The sequence below is a fragment of the Pangasianodon hypophthalmus genome, chromosome 7 (assembly GCF_027358585.1).
Source record: "Pangasianodon hypophthalmus isolate fPanHyp1 chromosome 7, fPanHyp1.pri, whole genome shotgun sequence".
Taxonomy (NCBI): Eukaryota; Metazoa; Chordata; class Actinopteri; order Siluriformes; family Pangasiidae; genus Pangasianodon; species Pangasianodon hypophthalmus.
The window spans coordinates 13,911,570-13,931,363 of NC_069716.1; the positions used below are offsets into that span (position 1 = coordinate 13,911,570).

Below are 19,794 nucleotides of genomic sequence, written 5' to 3' on the forward strand. Positions count from 1 at the left end.
CCTGGATGTGAACTTTAAATGCAACTACATGGTGCTTGCTACAATGGAACACCTGAGATGTTTCAAGTGTGGGGACATTGGACACAAAAAGGTTGTCTGCCTGCAGACAGCCATGCAGCCAGGGAGCTCAGGGGCTTACATAGCCCGGCCACAGCAGCAGCAGTGTGGGGACAGCCAGTGGGAGAGTAGCAGGAAGCCAGAATCTGGACTAAAAAGCTCAAAACAATGGAATGCCAGAGATGGAAGAAGTCAGTAATGAAGACAACAGTCCCGCTAACACAGTCTACTACTTGGGCCAACAACTGCACTGACACGGATGCCACAGCAATTACCATCGCAGACACCAGAGCCAATGATAGCACTGAACCTGAGTCCACTGTGGGTGTTAAGGTTAGCAGTGACCCCAGCCTCAATGTCCACACTGAAGTTGTCACCGACACTGCAAACCAGCAGATGCAGGAGAGACCACATAGCTCACGCAGGAACACATTGACAGAGAAACACGACTGAGCTTAAGGACAATAAAGCAGGAGACAGGGGGAGAGAAGATGAACATGGTTATAGAATTGTCTAAACAGCCACACCTAAGTGAAGCAGTGAATGTTGTGATACAGGAGACTGAAGGTTCCGAGTGCAATGCAAGAGCTACAAAAGGAGAACAGCTCACAGGCATAGAGGAGGCAGAGATCAACTCATAAGTGAAAAGGACTTTGACTGCTCAGAACAGCCTGAGGACCTGTACACCACAGCGCAGATTAACCATTTCTTAGATCTGACCAAGGGAAAAAGGAACTTATCACTGACAAGCTACTTGGTTAACAAGGAAAAAATTGTTAGATTAACACAGCATATCACTAAAAACAAAAACCTGAAAGTTTTCTCTCACCGCACAAATGGTTAAGACCAAGAAAATGGACATAGGCTACATGAAAGGCTCTACTCTAGACCGGACTATGGAATTCCGTATGGACTTAAGGACAAAAAATAAAACATTACAAGTTCAAGGATTAGTTGTCATTCTCTATATCTGACTGTAGGTGTATTTTCCTTCCTTTGTTTAGCTCCCCTTGCTGTAGAGATGGAAGGCACAAGATGCCTCATCAATGCAGCAAAACTCAAGGTAGCTACTCAGGGAGGTGGTAGACTATGATCTTTACCTTATCTTATATGGGTTTTTGAATGATGATGTGGTTAAAAAAAACAAAAAACAAAACAATTACATTGATTAACAGGAGTCAGAAAATTCATCTATAAAAATAGCAAAACATTATGATGGTTGTGAAAGCAGAAAGTCTGTTGTATTTAGGACATATGTGTAATAGACAGCTCTATTAATCAACTACAGATTTAACAGAAACAGTGCACTTTCCATTTATCCAAGAACAGCTTCAGTTTGCCTTGGTATATATTCCACAAGTCTCAACTGTACTTGAGAGATGAACACCATTCTTCTAAAATATGTTGCCTCAATTGGTTTTTTGATGATGGTGGAGAGCGCTGTCTGAAACATACGTTTTCCATAAACGTCTCTTACGTGTTCAATTGGCTTGAGATCTGGTGAGTGGGAAGGCCAGAGCATATGATTTACATCATTTTCATCCTCCTCAAACCATTCAGTTCTAGTTAATATTTTAAAACAGAATCAAAGAGCAAGAAAAAGAGAGAAAAAAAAATAGCTGGGGGGTGGGGGTGGGGGTTGGTGGGGGGGGGGGGGGGGGGGGTGCAGGTGATTGGCAGTAGTGATGGCAGCAGATGCGCAGGGTAGTAATTCACTGCGACACTTGCATTGATATTGTGGCCAAATATTGTAAAGTTGTTGTTTCACACCAGATGTCCTGGCTTTACACCATATAAAAGAACACAAACATACCAGTAACCTGTATATAAAACAAACATATAACATATTACAATTCAAAGGTAACTAACATTACCATATGCACAATAATGTGTTTATAGCATTTCTATAAGCACAAGGTTATTCAAAACTCCATATACGTGATTACTGAGCAGCTAAACTGAGTATATCTGAGACTGAAATGGCTGGGCTTTCTTTCCTCCAGTGAACCACAAGTAGGTTTAACCACCATGCCTTCTCAAAACAATATGCCTAGATCCTCAGGGAAAGCAAGTATAAATCCTTCTCTAGAGAGAGAAAGACAAAATTAGAAGTAGGCAATTAGCCTTAGCCTTGAGATTCCAGATAATGCTATCTTGTACCATAATTCTCAGGGCTGGTATCTGTGAGGTTGGTTCTTGTCCATTGTGAAATCTTTTGGTTCCTATGGCATCTGACTTAGATAGATATTGCCGTCTTTGTGTGCATACATACAAAAGGCTGAATCGGAAACTAGCTCAAAATGTACACTCACCGTCTACTTTATTAGGAATACCTGCACACCTGTACATTCATGCAGTTATCTAATCAGCCAGTCATGTAGCAGAAGCACAATGTATAAAATCATGTAGATACAGGAAAGAGCTTCAGTTCATGTTCAAACAACAATAATCAAACAACAGAATGGGGAAAATATGATCTCAGGGACTTTATCCATGGCATGGTTTTTGGTGCCAGATGGTTTGAGTATTTCAGAGACTGCTGATCTCCTGGGATTTTCACACACAACAGTCTCTAGAGTTTACATAGAATGGTGCAAAAAAAAAAAAAAAAAAACATCCTGTGTGTGGAGGGTCTGTAGGCTGAAACACCTTGTTGATGAGAGAGATCAGAGGAGAATGGCCAGCCTGGTCTGAGCTGACAGATAGTTTATAGTAACTCAAATAAACACTCTTTACAACCATTGTGAGCAGAAGAGCATCTCAGAATTCACAACACATCAAACCTTGAGGTGGATGTGCTACAACAGCAGAAGATCATATCAGGTCCCACTTCTGTCAGCCAAGAACAAGAATCTGAGGCTATCAGGGGCACAGACTCACCGAAACTGGACAGCTGCAGACTGGAAAAAGACCAGGTGATTTTTTTTCTAACCTTCAACTGTCCAGTTTGGGTGAGCCTGTGCCCATGATAGCCTCAGATTCCTGTTCTTGGTTGATATGAGTAGAACCCACTGTGGACTTTTTTGAGCATGTTGAGATGCTTTTCTGCTCACTATGGTTGTAAAGGGTGATTATTTGAGTTACTCTATCCTTCCTGGCAGCATAAACCAATCTGGCCATTTTCTTCTGACCTCTCTTATCAACAATTCCACCTACAGAACTGTCGCTCACTCAAAGTGTTTTTGTTTGTTTGTTTTTCACACAATTCTGTGTAAATTCTAGAGACTGTTTCTGTGTGTAAAATTCCCAGGAGGTCAGCAGTTTATGAAATACTCAAAACAAACCTTCTAGTACAAACATCCATGCCATGTTCAAAGTCACAAAGAGATTACACTTTTCTTCATTTTGATGTTTGACGTGAACATTCACTGAAGCTCTTGACCAGTACCTTCATTATTTTTTTGCATTGCGCTGCTGCCGCATGATGGCTGATTAGATAACTACATGAATGTGCAGGTGTACATGTGTTCTTAATAAAGTGGATGGTGAGTGTACATCAGTATTTATGTGGGGAAAGTTCTCTGTGTTCAGAGTCAGCGTTTAAGTTTTCTCAGCCAGCCATTCAGATTATTAAAGTTCAACAAGGTCTCACAAAAATTCGTACATAGAGTACTAAAAAATTATATTTATCCTTGGCTGTAGTCAGGTGGTACAGAGGTTTTTTATGTACCATTTAGCCACTCATTCATCTTTACTCTTTCACAGCTTTCACTGTATTTGTTTCAAGTGGACTTACTAACACTTCGCTGCCATTATGTCAACAGGCTTATGTTATTTAATGATTATCCTAGCTAAATATATTTTTAGTTTGCTGGTGGTTAGATAGCTGCATGAGAACATATAGACTAAAACTGTCATTGTGTTGGGTTTGAAGATTTTAGTTATTAGAATCAGTAATGTACATTTGCAAAAAGTGTAACCATGAATTTAGAATCATTTGTGCCTTTACCCAGCACACAAAGATAGACAAGAAATGCACCGAACCACAGGTTCACTTGTGGTGTCCCAGATTCAGTGGTTTTAAGTTTGTATAGGGATCACAAGGATTTTCAAAGATCTATCAGAACTTCCCAATTAAAATTAACAGACTAAATTAAGTTGCCATATAGATGGCTGTGATTTTGAATGTGAGCATTTGAAAGAATTCATTTGTCACTTGAAAGGCCATTTACAACAGGGCAGAAAATACACTGTCCTTTCAGAAAGTGTGCTAAAACATTTACTGTAAAGTCCACATTTGTCTCTCATATATCAAAACCACACAGAAAAAAACTCAATTGAGCAGGTGCATGAAACAGTGCAGGTCTCACATGCACTTAATGTGGATGAAAATCTCCTCTTTAAGAATTTGACACTTTTATTTGAGACTTCGGGCAAAGTTGCTGTTGCCTGCATCAATAATTCAAACAATTATTGAAGAATTCCAAGTAATTTATGGCCTTGGACAGTCCCAGGTATTTGCTAAGTTGACTGAGCAATTGACACTACTTGAAATTGATGACACTACTATCAAAAACATTATCAAGAAACTTGAAAAAGATTATCTTCTTAAGAATTGTAACAGGCTTTTACAAACAGATCAGCATTGCAAGACCATGTTCAAAAAAAGCTTGAACTATGTTGATCCACTATATATTTAGGCTTAAATGACTCTGGAAAAGAGTGCTTTGCCCAATATATACCCTTAACAGAAACACTTACCTCTTTATTTGTGTCAGAGTCTGTCAGGAAACACCATGACAAAGTTCACTCTCATAATATCAAACCCTGATATTATGGAAGATATTTGGGATGGACATGTTGTTTCGTGTTGTTTGTTGAATTATTTCAGACTGAAGGATCATCTTTGGCCTTGATACGCTGTCATGATTCATTTGAGGTGATAAATCCATTTTTCTGAGAGGTGGGTTGTGTGCCATAGCTGGAGATAATTTAGGATCTCAATATCAGTGGCTTTGTGAACAATATTAGTGGCTTTGTGGAAAATTTTAGTAGAAGTACATATCGGTTTTGTGATATTGATGGAGAAATGTTTCAGTCAAATCCGTTTTGACAAATCTGATTCAGTATTCAACCAGCTTAAGCACTTTCATATGTGTCAGCCAGGTTTACTCCCTTGTCGGGGTCATGATCTCTTTGAAGGAGTTGTGTCATTTGACTTAGCCATGTTATGTAATCATTTGGTAACTCAGGAAAAGTGTTCTACTTACGCAGAGTTAAACAGATGCATCAGTGAATTTAATTATCTTGGTACCGATGCGAAAGACAAACATCCTGAAATCAGCCCAGGCAGTAAGAAGTTGTCTAGACATGCTGTACAAAACTGGTGTCTTTTGAGAACACTACCTCTTTTAGTTGGGGACAGAAGAGAAAATACACCAGATAGAGCAGTATGGACATTGATATTACATCTGTGACAAACTGTAGGTTGCATATGTGCACCTGTAATTACTTCAGATCAGATGGCCTATTTGATCATTCTCATTAATGAATATATTGATTTCAGAGCTTGTATCTTTCCAGGGCACCTGCTCAAGCCAAAGCACCATTATCAGGTGGTTCATCTAATTTGTGTGGGTGTCTTCACTGAAAGAAGTAGCACAGGATTCTACTTCAATTTGTCTTCGGCAAGTATTCTTCTTGATTATTACCCATTTCCAATGTTTAAGGTGTGTGATTTATCAATGATAAATCTCCATCACTCATTTCCTGCTTTACAGAACCATGTCCATGATTGCAGTGGAAATAAGAGAGTCATTCTTAATAGCTTTACCAAGCTTGCCTGAACAAACCCTGTCATCCATCCTGGAGAAACTTTCAGGCTTAGGAGTGGAATACAAGTCTGACCTGAAGTTGATTAAGGAAGAGGACCTGCAGGAACACCTCCAGCCTATACAGTCTCGCAAACTACCACAGGCTTGGAACACTGAGGGTTGTTGTTGTTCTTTCAGCTGCTCCCGTTAAGAGGTCATTGGTCCACATGTTTGATTTGCCACAGGTTTTACACCGGATGCCCTTCTTGACACAGCCGTCCCATTTTATCTGGGCTTGGGACCGGCAGAGTACACTCTCTGTGGCTGGGTTGGTTCCCTGCGTGGGAATCAAACCCGGGCCGCAGCAGTGAGCATACTGGATCCTTAGATGCTAGACCAACCAGGGAACACTTGGAACACTAAGGGTAATGTACCTAATTGTTGAATTGTTCAAAGAGTGTGCCCAAAAAAGATTGCTGATATTCGTTGTGCAATTTATTTATTTATATTTATAAGTTGTACTTTACAGGGTATCATGTAGAATATAGTTACCATAATTTATTTTATATTTGAGACAACATGTTAAAATTCATGCATTGGTTGGATGTTTTCAGAACATATAATATATATAATATAATATAATGTATGCCACAAATTCAGCATCAGCAAGTACATCAACTACAGATATATCAAGCAGTCCATCTCTTAGGAATGCCTCTTCCACCTCCAGCACACCAAGTCCAGCCAGCATAAACAGCAGGTCCAGAACTGTAGTTCACAATACATGGCCTGACAGATTTCAGGCCCCATGGAGTAAGTTGCACCATGGAGTAAAAATGGCTAGAAATGGCTAAAAATGGTTAAAAAAAAAAAAAAAAAAAGAAATGGCCAGAGAGCAGTGTCCTAATCCTAGAGACTGCTATACTGTTGCCAAAATGGTTGCAAACCAACATATGCAATGCAAAACTCTGAATGATGGTATCAGAATTGGGAATGGTTACGCCTCCCCTGTGAACCAGCAGAAAACCTGTGTTGAACACCTCAACCCAAGACAACATGTTATCACAATACATGAGAGTTAAAGAGATCTTTAGCTCTTCACCTAAAAACAGTGTGAGAGGGTCATCAGACCAGTATGGCTGGGTCAAATGGCAGCCCAATTGTCCTCCAAGGGAAACAGATACAAGTCTAGAAGAAGAGCAAAAGGAAATGAAAGAATTATATTCTCACAGGTCCAGCGGGGGTGGAGAGAGCTCACACAGCTCATGGAGATAACATACTACATTGTTATCTCTATTGTATGCAACGTACTTGCATATTTTGTAAATCTGTTTTTTTTTTTGCATATTGCTATACATATATTTCTTATTTCTTATGTCTTAATATTTCTTATTTTTTTATTAATTTCTGTTTTTTAACTTAGTTATTTAAATGCACAGTCGAAAGAAGAGTAGACCAGGTTTTCATTTCACTGCAAGTTATATGCTGTATGTAACTGTGTATGTGAAAAAATCTTGAATCTTGAAATTGTAAGGTTATTATTTCAGGAGATCAGGTTTTCACATGTTTTTGTTGATACAGGTCTAAGCTAATATATATAAAATGTTTGAATAGTTGGTTTAAGTTTTTGACAAATATTCAATGCCATTTTATTCAGAGTAAAATTGACTAAAATTAATATATAGTAAGTTTTACAGTCGAGTTTCTCATGTGTTTTTGATGTTTTAATGAAGGTTCACTTGTATAATGAGGATTACATTGAGTTGTTTCCAAGATCAAGATTTCATGCATTTAATTTTAAGAATAAGTACTTTAGGAATGGTGTTCTTGTAGTTGTGTTTTATATTTTGACACTAATGTTTAACATGTGCCACTTTATAGGCAATGTTTAGTTATGGAGAATATTTAGTTTTTAGTTAAAAAAATATCAGTCTGTTACAATAGACTTTTATGCCAGTGATGGTCAAATGCAGTCCAAAAACAGACATGTAGGGTTAATCACAACTGTGTCCTACTTAGTAGGTCCTGTCTAGACCTTTGGGAAACCTTGCCTTGTGGAGTCAAGCACTTTCAAGTCCAGACTTGCAAAGCATGATAGTGCTGTTATTGGCCATTTCACAGTAATTTGTTTGTGCTTCACATAAATGGGTATGTAATTATTCTGACAACAGTTCTCTTAAAGAATACCTAGGAAATAAGCCACTATATTTTCACAATGGAGGAGACATGACTCTGGCCACAGTACTGATCTAAAGGAAAGGAAGAAAATATCTGTCTCACTAAGATACATGAATAAGGACCAGAAATATTACCAATCATGCCAATGCCCTTTAATTTGCCCAGTAATTTCTGGGCTTGGAGGAGCAACATTCAGGCCTGTGGTCACAGAGATGTTTTTCAATGTCAGATGGAGCGCAGTGCATTATCTGACCAGCACACAAACAAGCAGTGTTTATCAGGGTGAACACTGGCCAAGAGAAAGCTGGAAAATACCCAGACATTGGATATTAACACACACACAAAATCTATTTTTAGGGGTTCAAGCAAGAAGTGCTGAAACCCTATTGTTTTTGTAAGGATTTTTATTATTAGGGGTTTAAGCATGAAGTGCTGAAACTCTATTGTTTTTGTAAGAATTGTTATTATTATTATTATTATTATTATTATTATTCTGCCCTGAAACCGATCACGCAGACCAAACCATAAGTCCTAGAGATCTGAAACTTTGAGGGATGGTAGTACACCATTGGTCTACAACAGCGCAAAGTCTCGCCCCAGTCAGCCGCACGGTGAATACACTACAGTGAGCAAAACAAAAAAAAAATTTACAAAAAAGACCATAACTTTTGAACTGTTCATCACAGACTCAAATGTCTTATATCATTGGAATACTTGGGTCAAGACAACAAAACGTATATCTCCAATTCCCACCAAAACTTTCCGCCATATTGGATTTTTTTTGCAAAAGCTACTTTTGCAAGTTCTAGGCCATTTGTCCGATTGGAACCAAACCAGTGCAGAAAGATTCTCTGGAGTCCCCTTATCAATAATTATAAAAAAATGTTGAACTTTTGATTAACTTTGTGACAGCATGTCAAAAAGTTTGAAGTGGTCATGGCCACTTTCACTTAAATGGCTATAACTCTTGAATGGAATGAGATATTTTCACCAAAACTGACACACTTATGCATGGGCACAATCTCAGAACACGTAAAAAATTACTGAGCGTGACCAGTTGGTGGTGTTATAACAGGAAAATTGGAAAACATGAAATTGGCTCTAATTACAGAACCACTGGTCCAATCGACTTGAAATCTTGTACAAAGTGTCTTTTTCCAAGGTCTCATCAGTGTTTATGAGGACAGTTGTCCTCACTGATGAACAATACCATGGGCCAATCAATGTTCAGCAGCTATTAGACAAGGTTAATGAAGGCAGATATTTCTTTAAATTATCTTGCATTTTCTCTGCTTACAGGTTTGCACAATATTAAGTAATATCTTTTTACGCATGTCCTTACAAGGCCTAAAGTGTTGGACCCCGATAATTGCTGCTTGCAGCTATATTCACTTTTATTTTTCTCTTCTTTAATATGTATATAACACAACCTTGAATTAGAGATCACCACCTTCAATCAGCAGCCTTATTTTTCTTTTCTACATTTTTTATGTTCATCACCTGAGACAAATAGAGGTATCATAAACCTGCTTCCAAGGTGCTTTTATATGAGAGATTTAAGGCAATATGCTACTACATTTGCTTTTACAATACTCCATAATACTCCTTTGTCAATTTGGTTACCAGAGTAAAACCTGACCTGCCTCCTCTTGCTACTACAAACAAGGTTCCAGCAATACCACATTGTGATTCTCCAATCCCTGGAATTTAAACAGCATTACAAGTTCTACCTAGGACAATATATTTGCATGATTTAAATGTTCTCAGATGTTCGCATTCTTGTAATCCTAAAGGCAAACAATTCTTTGAATTTCATTCCACGGTTCAGTGTATTTTTTTTCTTGTACTATCTGTCCAAACACATACGCATGGATACAGCATAGGTAATGTATAAGCTCAACTACAGTCCTACCTACTAACACTTCCCTCTCTAACGTACATTCAGTGGACACCACAACTAGATCATAAATCTACAAATCTAATAAATCCATAAAAAATATATATATCTGCATTCCCTGAAGGTGGGCTCCTGCGCCATCACAATCCCATCACAAAGCATAATGCAAAAGAAAGAAGTATAAGAGCCAGACTAGGAAGGAAGGAAGGAAGGACAGAACGAAGAAAGAAAGAATGATTTGCATTGGTGATGTAAGATCACAACCAACCACAATGTTGTAAATGTTTTGGTTTGTAGTTATTGTACTAATATACCTACTGTAATTGAATAGTCATTTCAATTGGTCTCTTTGGCTGATTTTCAATAACATAAAATCAAGAATTTTTTTTTCAGAAACTGCACCCCTTTTACTAGATACTTACTTATTTTTATTCTAGTAATCACTTAAATGACCAATTTAATCCTCCTTTAGTTACTATTTTAAAGGAACAATACTTTAAAAAACGTTTACTTGAGCACAGTTGAGTACAACCCTGTGGACCTTTCTAGAAAGCTTTCTATCTTCTGTCTATTGTGACTGAGGAAGCAAGCCACCTATGTTTCAAAACAGTTTTTTTTGGTTTGTTAAATTTCATAAAGATCGGAAAAGTTCACTGGACACATTATCAGAATCTGTTATAAAACTGAGATGCACTTACAATCCTGCTGTGAGTCAAAATGGGATCCTTTAAGCAGTATTTCATTATAATGCCTGTAAGATTTTTTGAGAACTCTTTCTTTTAATAACATTATAGAACAATAATTTAAGATTGCAGCTCTGTGCACAGCGTGTGGTCAGCGTGAGCTATATGGAGCTGTGGCTCAATAAATGAAAGCACATTTCTTTTGTACAAAAAGTATGGTAGAAATGTGATTTTATTTTGTAGCTCAGTAAGGAAGTCAGGCTAAAACCGAATAGTTCATCTACCATTAGTATCATGTTAATGAACATGCTGTTTTTTAAGTGCCGTGAGCAGGTTTGCCAGATTTCCTGTGTATAATGTCCATGTACTGCAGATACTGTATATACTGCAAATCAGAAATGCAGACCACTGTTAATTTGTTTCCCCTAAAAAGATGGAGAAAAAAGAATTGCCCATGGGCAGTTTTTGAGTTGCAGTTAGGGGTGGGAAATGTGATGAAAACCTAGCAACCCTCCCCACAAGCTCCATCAAGCTGTCCTTTAATGCTCAAGATCAAAATAACCTATTTTTTTGTTTTGTCCAGTGGAATCCCAGTCCTTGAAGCTGGCAAGTAAAAAATTAAAAAATTAAAATACACCACCTATTCTTTGTATTTGCTTAGGACTCATCACCTGTTCAATCCGAATAATGTATTGATAATCGGTTACACCCCAACGTACATGCAACAAACCTTTGCTGCAAAAATAACGCGTCTCTGTTCAATGGCCAAGTAGTGGAACTCACAACCCTATTGTAGCTAGAACAGATCCTTAAATGTTTGGCCCTTATGTGCTTCACCTCCACTGCAAACTTAGTCCCATTTTGACCAAAGGTACCCTAAAATCCCATGCAGGACTCTAAGACTGATTTAGAGTGGCTCTCACCTCTGGCAGTGGCATGCCGTTGATGATGAGGTCGGGCTGTTGTGGGCCCTGCCCAGTGAAGGTGTGGTGGTAGCCATGGATCGGTGCGGCATTTCTTGAGTTCTGGCTTTCCACGTTGAGGAAGGTGCTCTCAGAGCGTCTGCAGCCCAGTGGCAGTGTCTGCTGGTGGTAGTCAAAGTAGTTAAGTGAGGAAGTGAGGGATGAGCAGCTCACCACATTCATCTTGTCTGTCTCCTCCACGTCACGTGGCACCAGGCGGATATCATTCTTGCTCAATTTCTTTTTCTTGCTCGACTTCTTCTGGTTGCCATATGAGTACTCCGCCACCCTGCGCAGGTAAAAAAAACTGAACAGACTCAATAAAGCAGTGCTCTGTCTTTCCCGCAAAACGCAGGGCCCTATTTTCATGATCATAATGCAAACAAAAATAAAGCATATGATTGCATTGCTAAAGTGTGTGGGTATGGCAGATATTTTTGTCCCCACTGGACCATAATGTGGAAAAGAGTGGCATAATTGTAAAGAAGGGGATGTTATGATGAATACGTTATCAAAAGGTATAGTTAGGGCAGGCATACTGCTGCAATATCAAAACAAATAACCTTTTCTCTTTCCCTTTAAAATGTGTGCAGTGACTTTCTTAGTAAAACATGATCAGATTTCACTTATAGACTTTACATTGATGCTGCTGACTTATAAATTTATTGAGTATGGTATTTTATTGGGCTTGTTATTCTTTTATTCTAATCAAAGGACATGTGTAATGATGTTACTTTTCTGATTTACATTTATAATTTACATTTAGGAGTTGAGTTATTGGCTCTTATTTGTTATGGATAAAAACTCAAGTCAATTACATTCAACTGGTAGTTGTAACCTATTTATGTTTTTAAGTGGGTGACAAAAAGCGCAAAACTGTAAATTGGGTTGTGAGAAACAGGATGTGAGTTTTAAGGCTTTACTTAAAGTCAGGCAAATGCATCTGCAGTAAGAAGGGGAACCATTTTGGCTAAGCACCATTTTGGATTAAAAAAAATATATATATATATATATATATATATATATATATTACTGTTGTATATAATTTTGAATGTCACACCTCCTGTTGCACCACTCCACCTCCACCCACATCACTGCAGGTCTGTTTGTTTCTGAGTACAAAAATATCAACCATGAGAGAACAAGAAAAAATGGTCTATGCTGAACAATGCTAGCAAACCATCAGTTTTATATCAATAATTTATTCTTGCATCGGCATGAAAATAGAGCCCTCACAGCCACAATGTCAACTCTGCTACCAGACCTGGACTCATTGGCAATGTATGAGACTCACTGGCAAAGCCACAGTCAAGTTACCTCCGGCCACCAATGGAGCCATCATTCCTGATTTGTTTGCAGTCCCATGCATTGCAGGTTTACTTGTCACAAACAAGCTGCACAATGCAAACATGCTAGACCACAGCAGCACACAAAGTGACAAACGACACTGAACACCATCAGGAGAGTAAGCAACATTATTCAAATTCCAATTCACACTTATGTCTTTTAAAATTAAAATTTTCAGCACATGTCTCTATGGCTGTTCCTAATTCATGCACAATAATTTGATTGCAATGACATTATATGAGTGACAACAGAACATGCTTTGTCTGCACTGCTTTCACACTGGACATGAACTTATGAGCTCGTAAGCGAGGCTTGTGTTGTAAACATCTCTCCCAGCTGACTTTCCCTACTTTCCCAAGAGGATCATTATTCCCATGAAATACTACTACTCTCATAAATGTTCAGATTTCTCTGAAATATTTTTTTAAACTTTTTTCTACTTTTTCCTTTGGATGCTGGCTGCATTCACACATTTATTAATTTTTTTGTATGTGCTTGCCATGTTTCCTGTTAAAGTCCCTTGCAACCTTGCAACACTTCCCAATCCAGCCATGAGAATGATTTCAATAAGTTCTTTTGTCAAAGGCATTATTTATTTTTATATTTATATATATATATATATATATATATATTTTAGCGCTGGGAAACGATTAAAATTTTAATCGCAATTAATCGCATAATTTTTCTGCGATTAATCATGATTAATCGCATTGTTAAGCGTAAAATTAAATAATGAATTCAAAAGTAGTGTATTGTGCACTTTTATTTTAAAAGTACTGCTCTATGAGCAAAAGTGCAATAACATTTGGTTTGCAAACACTTTAAACAGATAAGGTGCTTTTTACAGCAATATTCCCTTTACATAGTAGCAGTTAAAATTTTTAATTTAAAATATTTCTTGTAAATCTCAACTTAAACATTAATGTAATCAAATTAAATATAAAACCAAAGCTATCTGCCACTGCCAGGGCATTAACATTTAGTCTAGTTTGTTATAGAAAAACAAGTTATGCTCAGAGCCCAGAGCCCCGATCATACCTTCAGAGCAACAGCAAGTTAACATTTATAAATGAACATGTTCTGAACATGTCAAGGAAGAGAATTAAACTGAAAATGTTTGAAAAGTTCGGCACCTTTCTCCATTTTTCTGTTCCGGTTTTCCTGGTTCATGTGCGCGCTTCAGCAGTCTTAGGCCCACCCCATGCTCTCATTGGTTGAGATGCGTGATGACGCCCATCCCAAGCCAGTACTGATCAACATCCCACCCCTCTTGTGACCCATTGTTTGTCTGTATGTGTATTCAGAGCCAGTGAGCAACGGACTTTCGAAATAAAGTAGTAATTTAAAAAACTGCGTTAATGCACGATAAAATAATTGTCGACGTTAATTAATTAATGCGTTAACGCGATAATAACGCGTTAACTTGCCCAGCCCTAATATATATATATATATATGTGTGTGTGTGTGTGTGTGTATGTATGTGTATGTGTATGTATGTATGTATATATATTTTGCTAAAAAATGTTAATTTCCCCTATGTATGGAGACTTTTGGGACACCCTGTAGTGTAAGACCTTATCTAATGGACGCCCTCTGAAACCTCTTCTAATTCAAAGCAAGCAAACAGTGGAAGCAATCTTTCCTTTTATTTTTCCTTTTATAAACAGTGTTTTTTTTTTTTCCTTTTATTTTTGCTAAATTATTTGTGTCTAATGCCAAAATCATATATCTGAAAACTGTAATCGTTTAAATCCAATATTCCTAATATTTATGTTTTCCCCATATTGTAACTGCTTTGCATCTGCATTGTCATATTTTTGTAATAAAAAGCAAATGTATTATGTATTTGTCTCACTTTAAATGGAGGCAATCCCATCTTGGATGGGCCAGTAAATACGAGTCACATGAAAAACACATCAAGCACTTTCACTAACCCCCCACTTGGGAAATGGATAGATGCAATCAGTTCTATCTGCAGAGCAAAAATAAATGTGAACCACAGCAACGCACATATAGCCAGTTTGAGTCCCTAAAAAAGGCTTGTAAATGTAAGCAGCTCTAAGCTGAAACCTTGATCTGTCATGCTTGACAATATTCTTTCCTTCAAAACACCCCTGTTAATATGGTTGGTAACACATGATAATGCATTCCATGATGGGAATGTCAACAAAAATTATGTTCAGTGTAGAAGTACTGATGAAACAGTATGAAATGGAATTTGAAATTTGCAAATGCAATTTACTGCATGGTAATGTGGTGATGGGAAATCAACTTGCAGAAGATAGACATAATATTTTGGTCTAAACAACACAGTTGTTTATAATGTTATAAATGTATAATTTTTAATGTTTTTTTTCCAAATAAATCGCCTTTTAAAGTATCTGCTAGATTTACATGCATATATTAACATATGCTGTATCATGGCATCATCTTTATAAAATCTATTGATTTACATACCCAATTTAATAAATGAGTTCTATGTAAATCACTGGATAACTTAATTCTCATCACTCTATTCATTTTCTGGAAATTAGCTTAATCTTTCTGTTTATGAAACAAGCATCTTTCTACTTCAATAGGCATCATTTACAGGTCAGAATAGTATTTGGCACTTGCAATCCCATTTACAAGAGCATTTATGTTTAAAATTTTCAAAGATTTACCTGAGCCTTAGAAATTACATTAAAACTGAATTATTGTAGTTACATCAATCACTATTAAAATAGAGTAGTTATACAAACCTACATATCCCTGTTCTGCATGTTTTATTTGACTTGGACCTTTTGGATGTGCAATACTGCTTGGCCGCATTCCAGTAAGGCCTTGTCATATGCACACAAAACCACAGAAAATTACACAGCCACTGTCAAGTTAAACTAAAACTCAAACATGCATCAAATTCTACATGAACATAACTCACATGCACATTTCACCATGAAAATCACTCAGTAACAACAGGAATAATGCTGTGTTAGTAAAGAAAAAGGTGGTGCTTTAAAAATAGCTAAGATACCTGCAGTTGTATGTGCGAATTTCCTTGTTATCCCTTTTGCACTTCACGGCTACAAAGATCATTGTGACAAACAAAATAGCAGCAATGGAACCCAGAGCGATAATGAAGATGAGGGACAGGTTTACTGGTCCAATCTGTTCCTGTGTATTAAGGTCTGGAGAGAGGTAGACAATGATGTACGCAGAAGCAGATAAAGATGTCTGGCCATGATCATGGGCCACAACAGTGATCTGATAGGAGGGCTTGGCGTTTTCTCCAAACATTTTTGTGGTCCGCACTTCACCGTTAATCTGGTCAATTTCAAAGTATGCCATGTCTCCCTCCGAGATGGAATATGTCAGTCTTCCATTTTCTCCCTCATCATAGTCATCAGCCTTGATTTGAGTAACCAAATAACCAACTCCAGCATTTTTGGGGATGGAAACCTCTGCAGTGCCATTAACGAGTGGTGGGGTCGTCATCACAGGCGTGTTGTCATTTACATCCAGAACAACAATGCGCACTGTGGCATTACTTGTTAATGAAGGATCTCCTCCATCTTTGGCAGAGACTTTAAATTCAAATGTCCGTGTGTCTTCATGATTAAAAGCCCTGACCCCATAAATTTCGCCATTTGAGTTTACAGTAACATAAGACTCCACTGACATTCCTCGAACTTCTGACTTGATGATTTCATAAGACACTGTGCCATTCATTCCCAGGTCAGGATCTCTGGCAGACACCGCGAGTAGGAACGCACCTGGGACATTGTTTTCCAACACCATTGCTTGATAATGTGGCTTTGTGAAATAAGGGGGATTGTCATTTTCATCTGTTACTTTAACCGCAAAAGATTTTGAACTTCTCAGTGGGGGATAACCACTATCCTCAGCCAAGATGGTAAGATTGTACATGTCTCTCTGCTCCCTGTCTAGTCGGCCATCAACAAGTAAGGTGGAGAAGCTCTCAAACTCATTGAGTCTGAAAGGCACGTTGCCCTGCAGTCTGCACTGCACTTTCCCGTTTGCACCTGAATCATTGTCTGAAACTCTAACCAGTGCGATGACATATCCAAGAGGTGCATTCTCACTGACCTCTACCATCTCACTGTTTTCAGACAAAAGCTTAATTTCTGGTGCATTGTCGTTGACGTCTATTACATTGACAATCACTTTGCAGTGAGCTGGAATGGAATTTGGACCCAGATCTTTGGCTTGAACATCTATTTCATGCACACGCAGTTCTTCATGGTCTAAAATTCCATTAACACTTATGATACCAGTTTTGGGATCAATTTTGAACATTTGTTTAGTCAGATTGGACACAAAATTAATAAATGAGTATACAACTTCACCGTTTGTTCCTTCATCTGGATCAGTGGCATTCAAGTCTATTACTAATGTATTTATAGGAGAATTCTCCATCACATTAACAGTATAAACGGGCTCATCAAACACAGGGTTATTATCATTGGAGTCGATTACTTTGATGTTAAGTTGTACACTCCCAGTCTTTGGTGGTTCTCCTCCGTCCTCAGCCGTGATTTCAAACGTATAATGAGACTGCGTCTCCCTGTCCAGAGTCTTTTCTACTATGAGCTCGGCTATTTTAGATCCATCTCCCCTGGTCTTGATCTCCAGGCCGAAAATATCGTTGGGGGTGATCGTGTAAGTCTGAACACCATTGCTTCCTGAGTCCGGATCGCTTGCCCCCTCTAGGGGAAACCGCGTGCCTGGAGCGGCGTTTTCCGATATCTCAATGTCGATATGGCTGGTGGGGAATCGGGGCGCGTTATCGTTCACGTCCAGTATCTCGATTTTAATCACGCATATCTCCATCGAGTTGGACATTACCTCCAGAGAAATGATGCACTTCGGCGTCTGCCGGCAAACAGCGTCGCGATCGATTTTCTGCTTAGTGAGGAGCAGTCCTGCCGGGCTTAGGTTTACCCATCGCGGTTCGGAATTGGAGATTACTCGCAAAAAAGGTTGCCGATTCCCGAGCGCGAATCCAGCCACTTTCGCGTCCGCCGTGACATTGGCGATTTTCGTTCCCGCACGCAATTCTTCTTCCACTGTGTATTTCAGACTGAAAACGGCCCCGGCGCCGCTCCAGCACGCCAGAAAGCACAGAATCACTTGCACGAAATCCATATCCTTAGAGCGATGAAAACCTGTTGATGTCCTCCTCTTCTCACTTATTAGTCGACTAGGCTACAGCCACGAACCGCATGACGGACATCCCAGCGGGTTTCTGTTTATATATAGGTCTATAAAATCGATGTCGGAAACACGGCCTTAAAAAAGCCTAACTGATTTCATCGGAATGGCTGAGACTGAGGGACAACTTCCAGTCACTCCATCGCTCCTTTCTTGCTGGCCATTTTTTACGTCATCGAAAAATATATATTAGAGCATCGCAAGAAATGCGAATATATCGTGAACGACAACAAGACTGCGTAAAACAGAAGCCATAAAAATACACTGACCGCATTCGCAAACATCAAATTCAATATTATATTACAGAACGCTACCGCGAGCCGACCATTTTGTGACAGTGAGGAAAAACAGTCGCCACGGATAGACAGGTCTACAAATTGGGCTATGAGTGATACAGAAATTATTTTAAACGTTCCAGTTCGAACGCATCACCTCGTGTCCTAGAACATACACGATTTTTTTTTAATGAATTGGCTTTCTGACCATCTGCTGTGCCCAGAAAACTTAACATGTTAAAATGAACATGCCTCTCCTCTTCAGTCCGTGATTGGCCTATATGTCGAAGCCCAAATCCACTGAACCGATGAAGAATCCAGATATTAGCACGGCGAAAAAATCGGTGGGACTCAGGAACAAGAACAGCGATGACAATGCTGGTAATGACGATGATCATGCACGAATCAGTGATCAGTGATAACTGTGCAAGTCAGATTCACGGTACTCCAGTATTCCCAAACGAGCCAGCTCCGGGCGCTTCAGCCTTAAGCGACTGCCAGATCTCTCGCAACCAATTTCTTCAAAAAAAATGTGCCATATTAGCAGGTTTTAGTCCAGTCACGGGGGAAATCCGTATTTAACATAATGATTTAGGAGTAAGTTCAGTGTTGACTTGGCCTATGTGGTAGTCCATGCAGCTGCTTAAAAAAGAAAACATCCAGTATGTGGACGAGGCTGGTTAATTCCAAATGAGACTGTAGCTGCAGCTCACTCCGCGCACCCTCAGTGTTCACTAGTGAACGCGGAGCTCAGCGCGCCGCTCGCAGGACCCGCAAGCCCCTCAGCCAATCAGAGCTTACACTGACGAGTGGGCGTAGCTAAACATTGCACTGAAACCGGGCCAACGAGATTCTGCTCCAGCACGGCGAAGTGGATCTTACTGGAGAGAGAGCGGAGCGGCTCGTTATCCCTCACGACTACAGGCATCTAACTAATCCTAAATGTAATTCGTACAACAGTGTTAAAACGTTTCGTTTTCGTATTAGTCCCCTCAGGTGAACCAGTGGTCAGCTCCTTGCCTGTTGAAACGGTTTTCTTTTGATTGTTAAATATGACTTGGTTGTAGCCTTTATGTGTAAAAGCATGGTTATTGATATTAATATTCGTACATTTTAGGATTCTGAAAACCGTTCGGCTCTAACAACAAGCGTATACATGCAAGCGCGCTAAGAGAAAATACAGGCAGCAGGTTGGGTCACGTGTTGCTCTGCAGAGCAGACCTCTTTGAAGTAAAAGTATATAGTAGGTTATAAAATCCGAAAGCATAAAATATATATACTATGGTAGATATTTGTGATGTCACAATATGAATGTGGTTGATAAGGTGTGAATAGAAAATATGGTTCTTTCCTACAGATGCATTTTTGCCCCAGGGATGGCGCGGGGGGCGTTTGTCTGGCTCCTCCGTCTGCGTGTACAAACACGTGACC

General features: G+C 38.9%; 1 protein-coding gene across 4 annotated transcripts in view; it reads right to left on the reverse strand.

Annotated features, from left to right (window-relative positions):
* Positions 1 to 19,095, reverse strand: part of pcdh19 (protocadherin 19) — a 73,987-nt gene extending 54,892 nt beyond the window's left edge. For 2 of the 4 annotated variants that reach the window (XR_008301960.1, XM_026917661.3), the window contains exons 1-2: positions 15,891 to 19,094; positions 11,492 to 11,837 (exon numbers count right to left, since the gene is read on the reverse strand). Coding sequence is in view for 3 of the 4 variants with exons in the window: in XM_026917661.3 (XP_026773462.1) it covers positions 11,492 to 11,837; positions 15,891 to 18,022 (2,478 nt within the window). In the remaining variant the exon portion in view is untranslated. Of the gene's footprint in view, positions 1 to 11,491; positions 11,838 to 15,890 lie in introns of all 4 variants that reach the window. The other 2 variants (XM_026917663.3, XM_034306105.2) reach the window with 2 other exon arrangements.
* Positions 19,096 to 19,794: the final 699 nt, after the last annotated feature.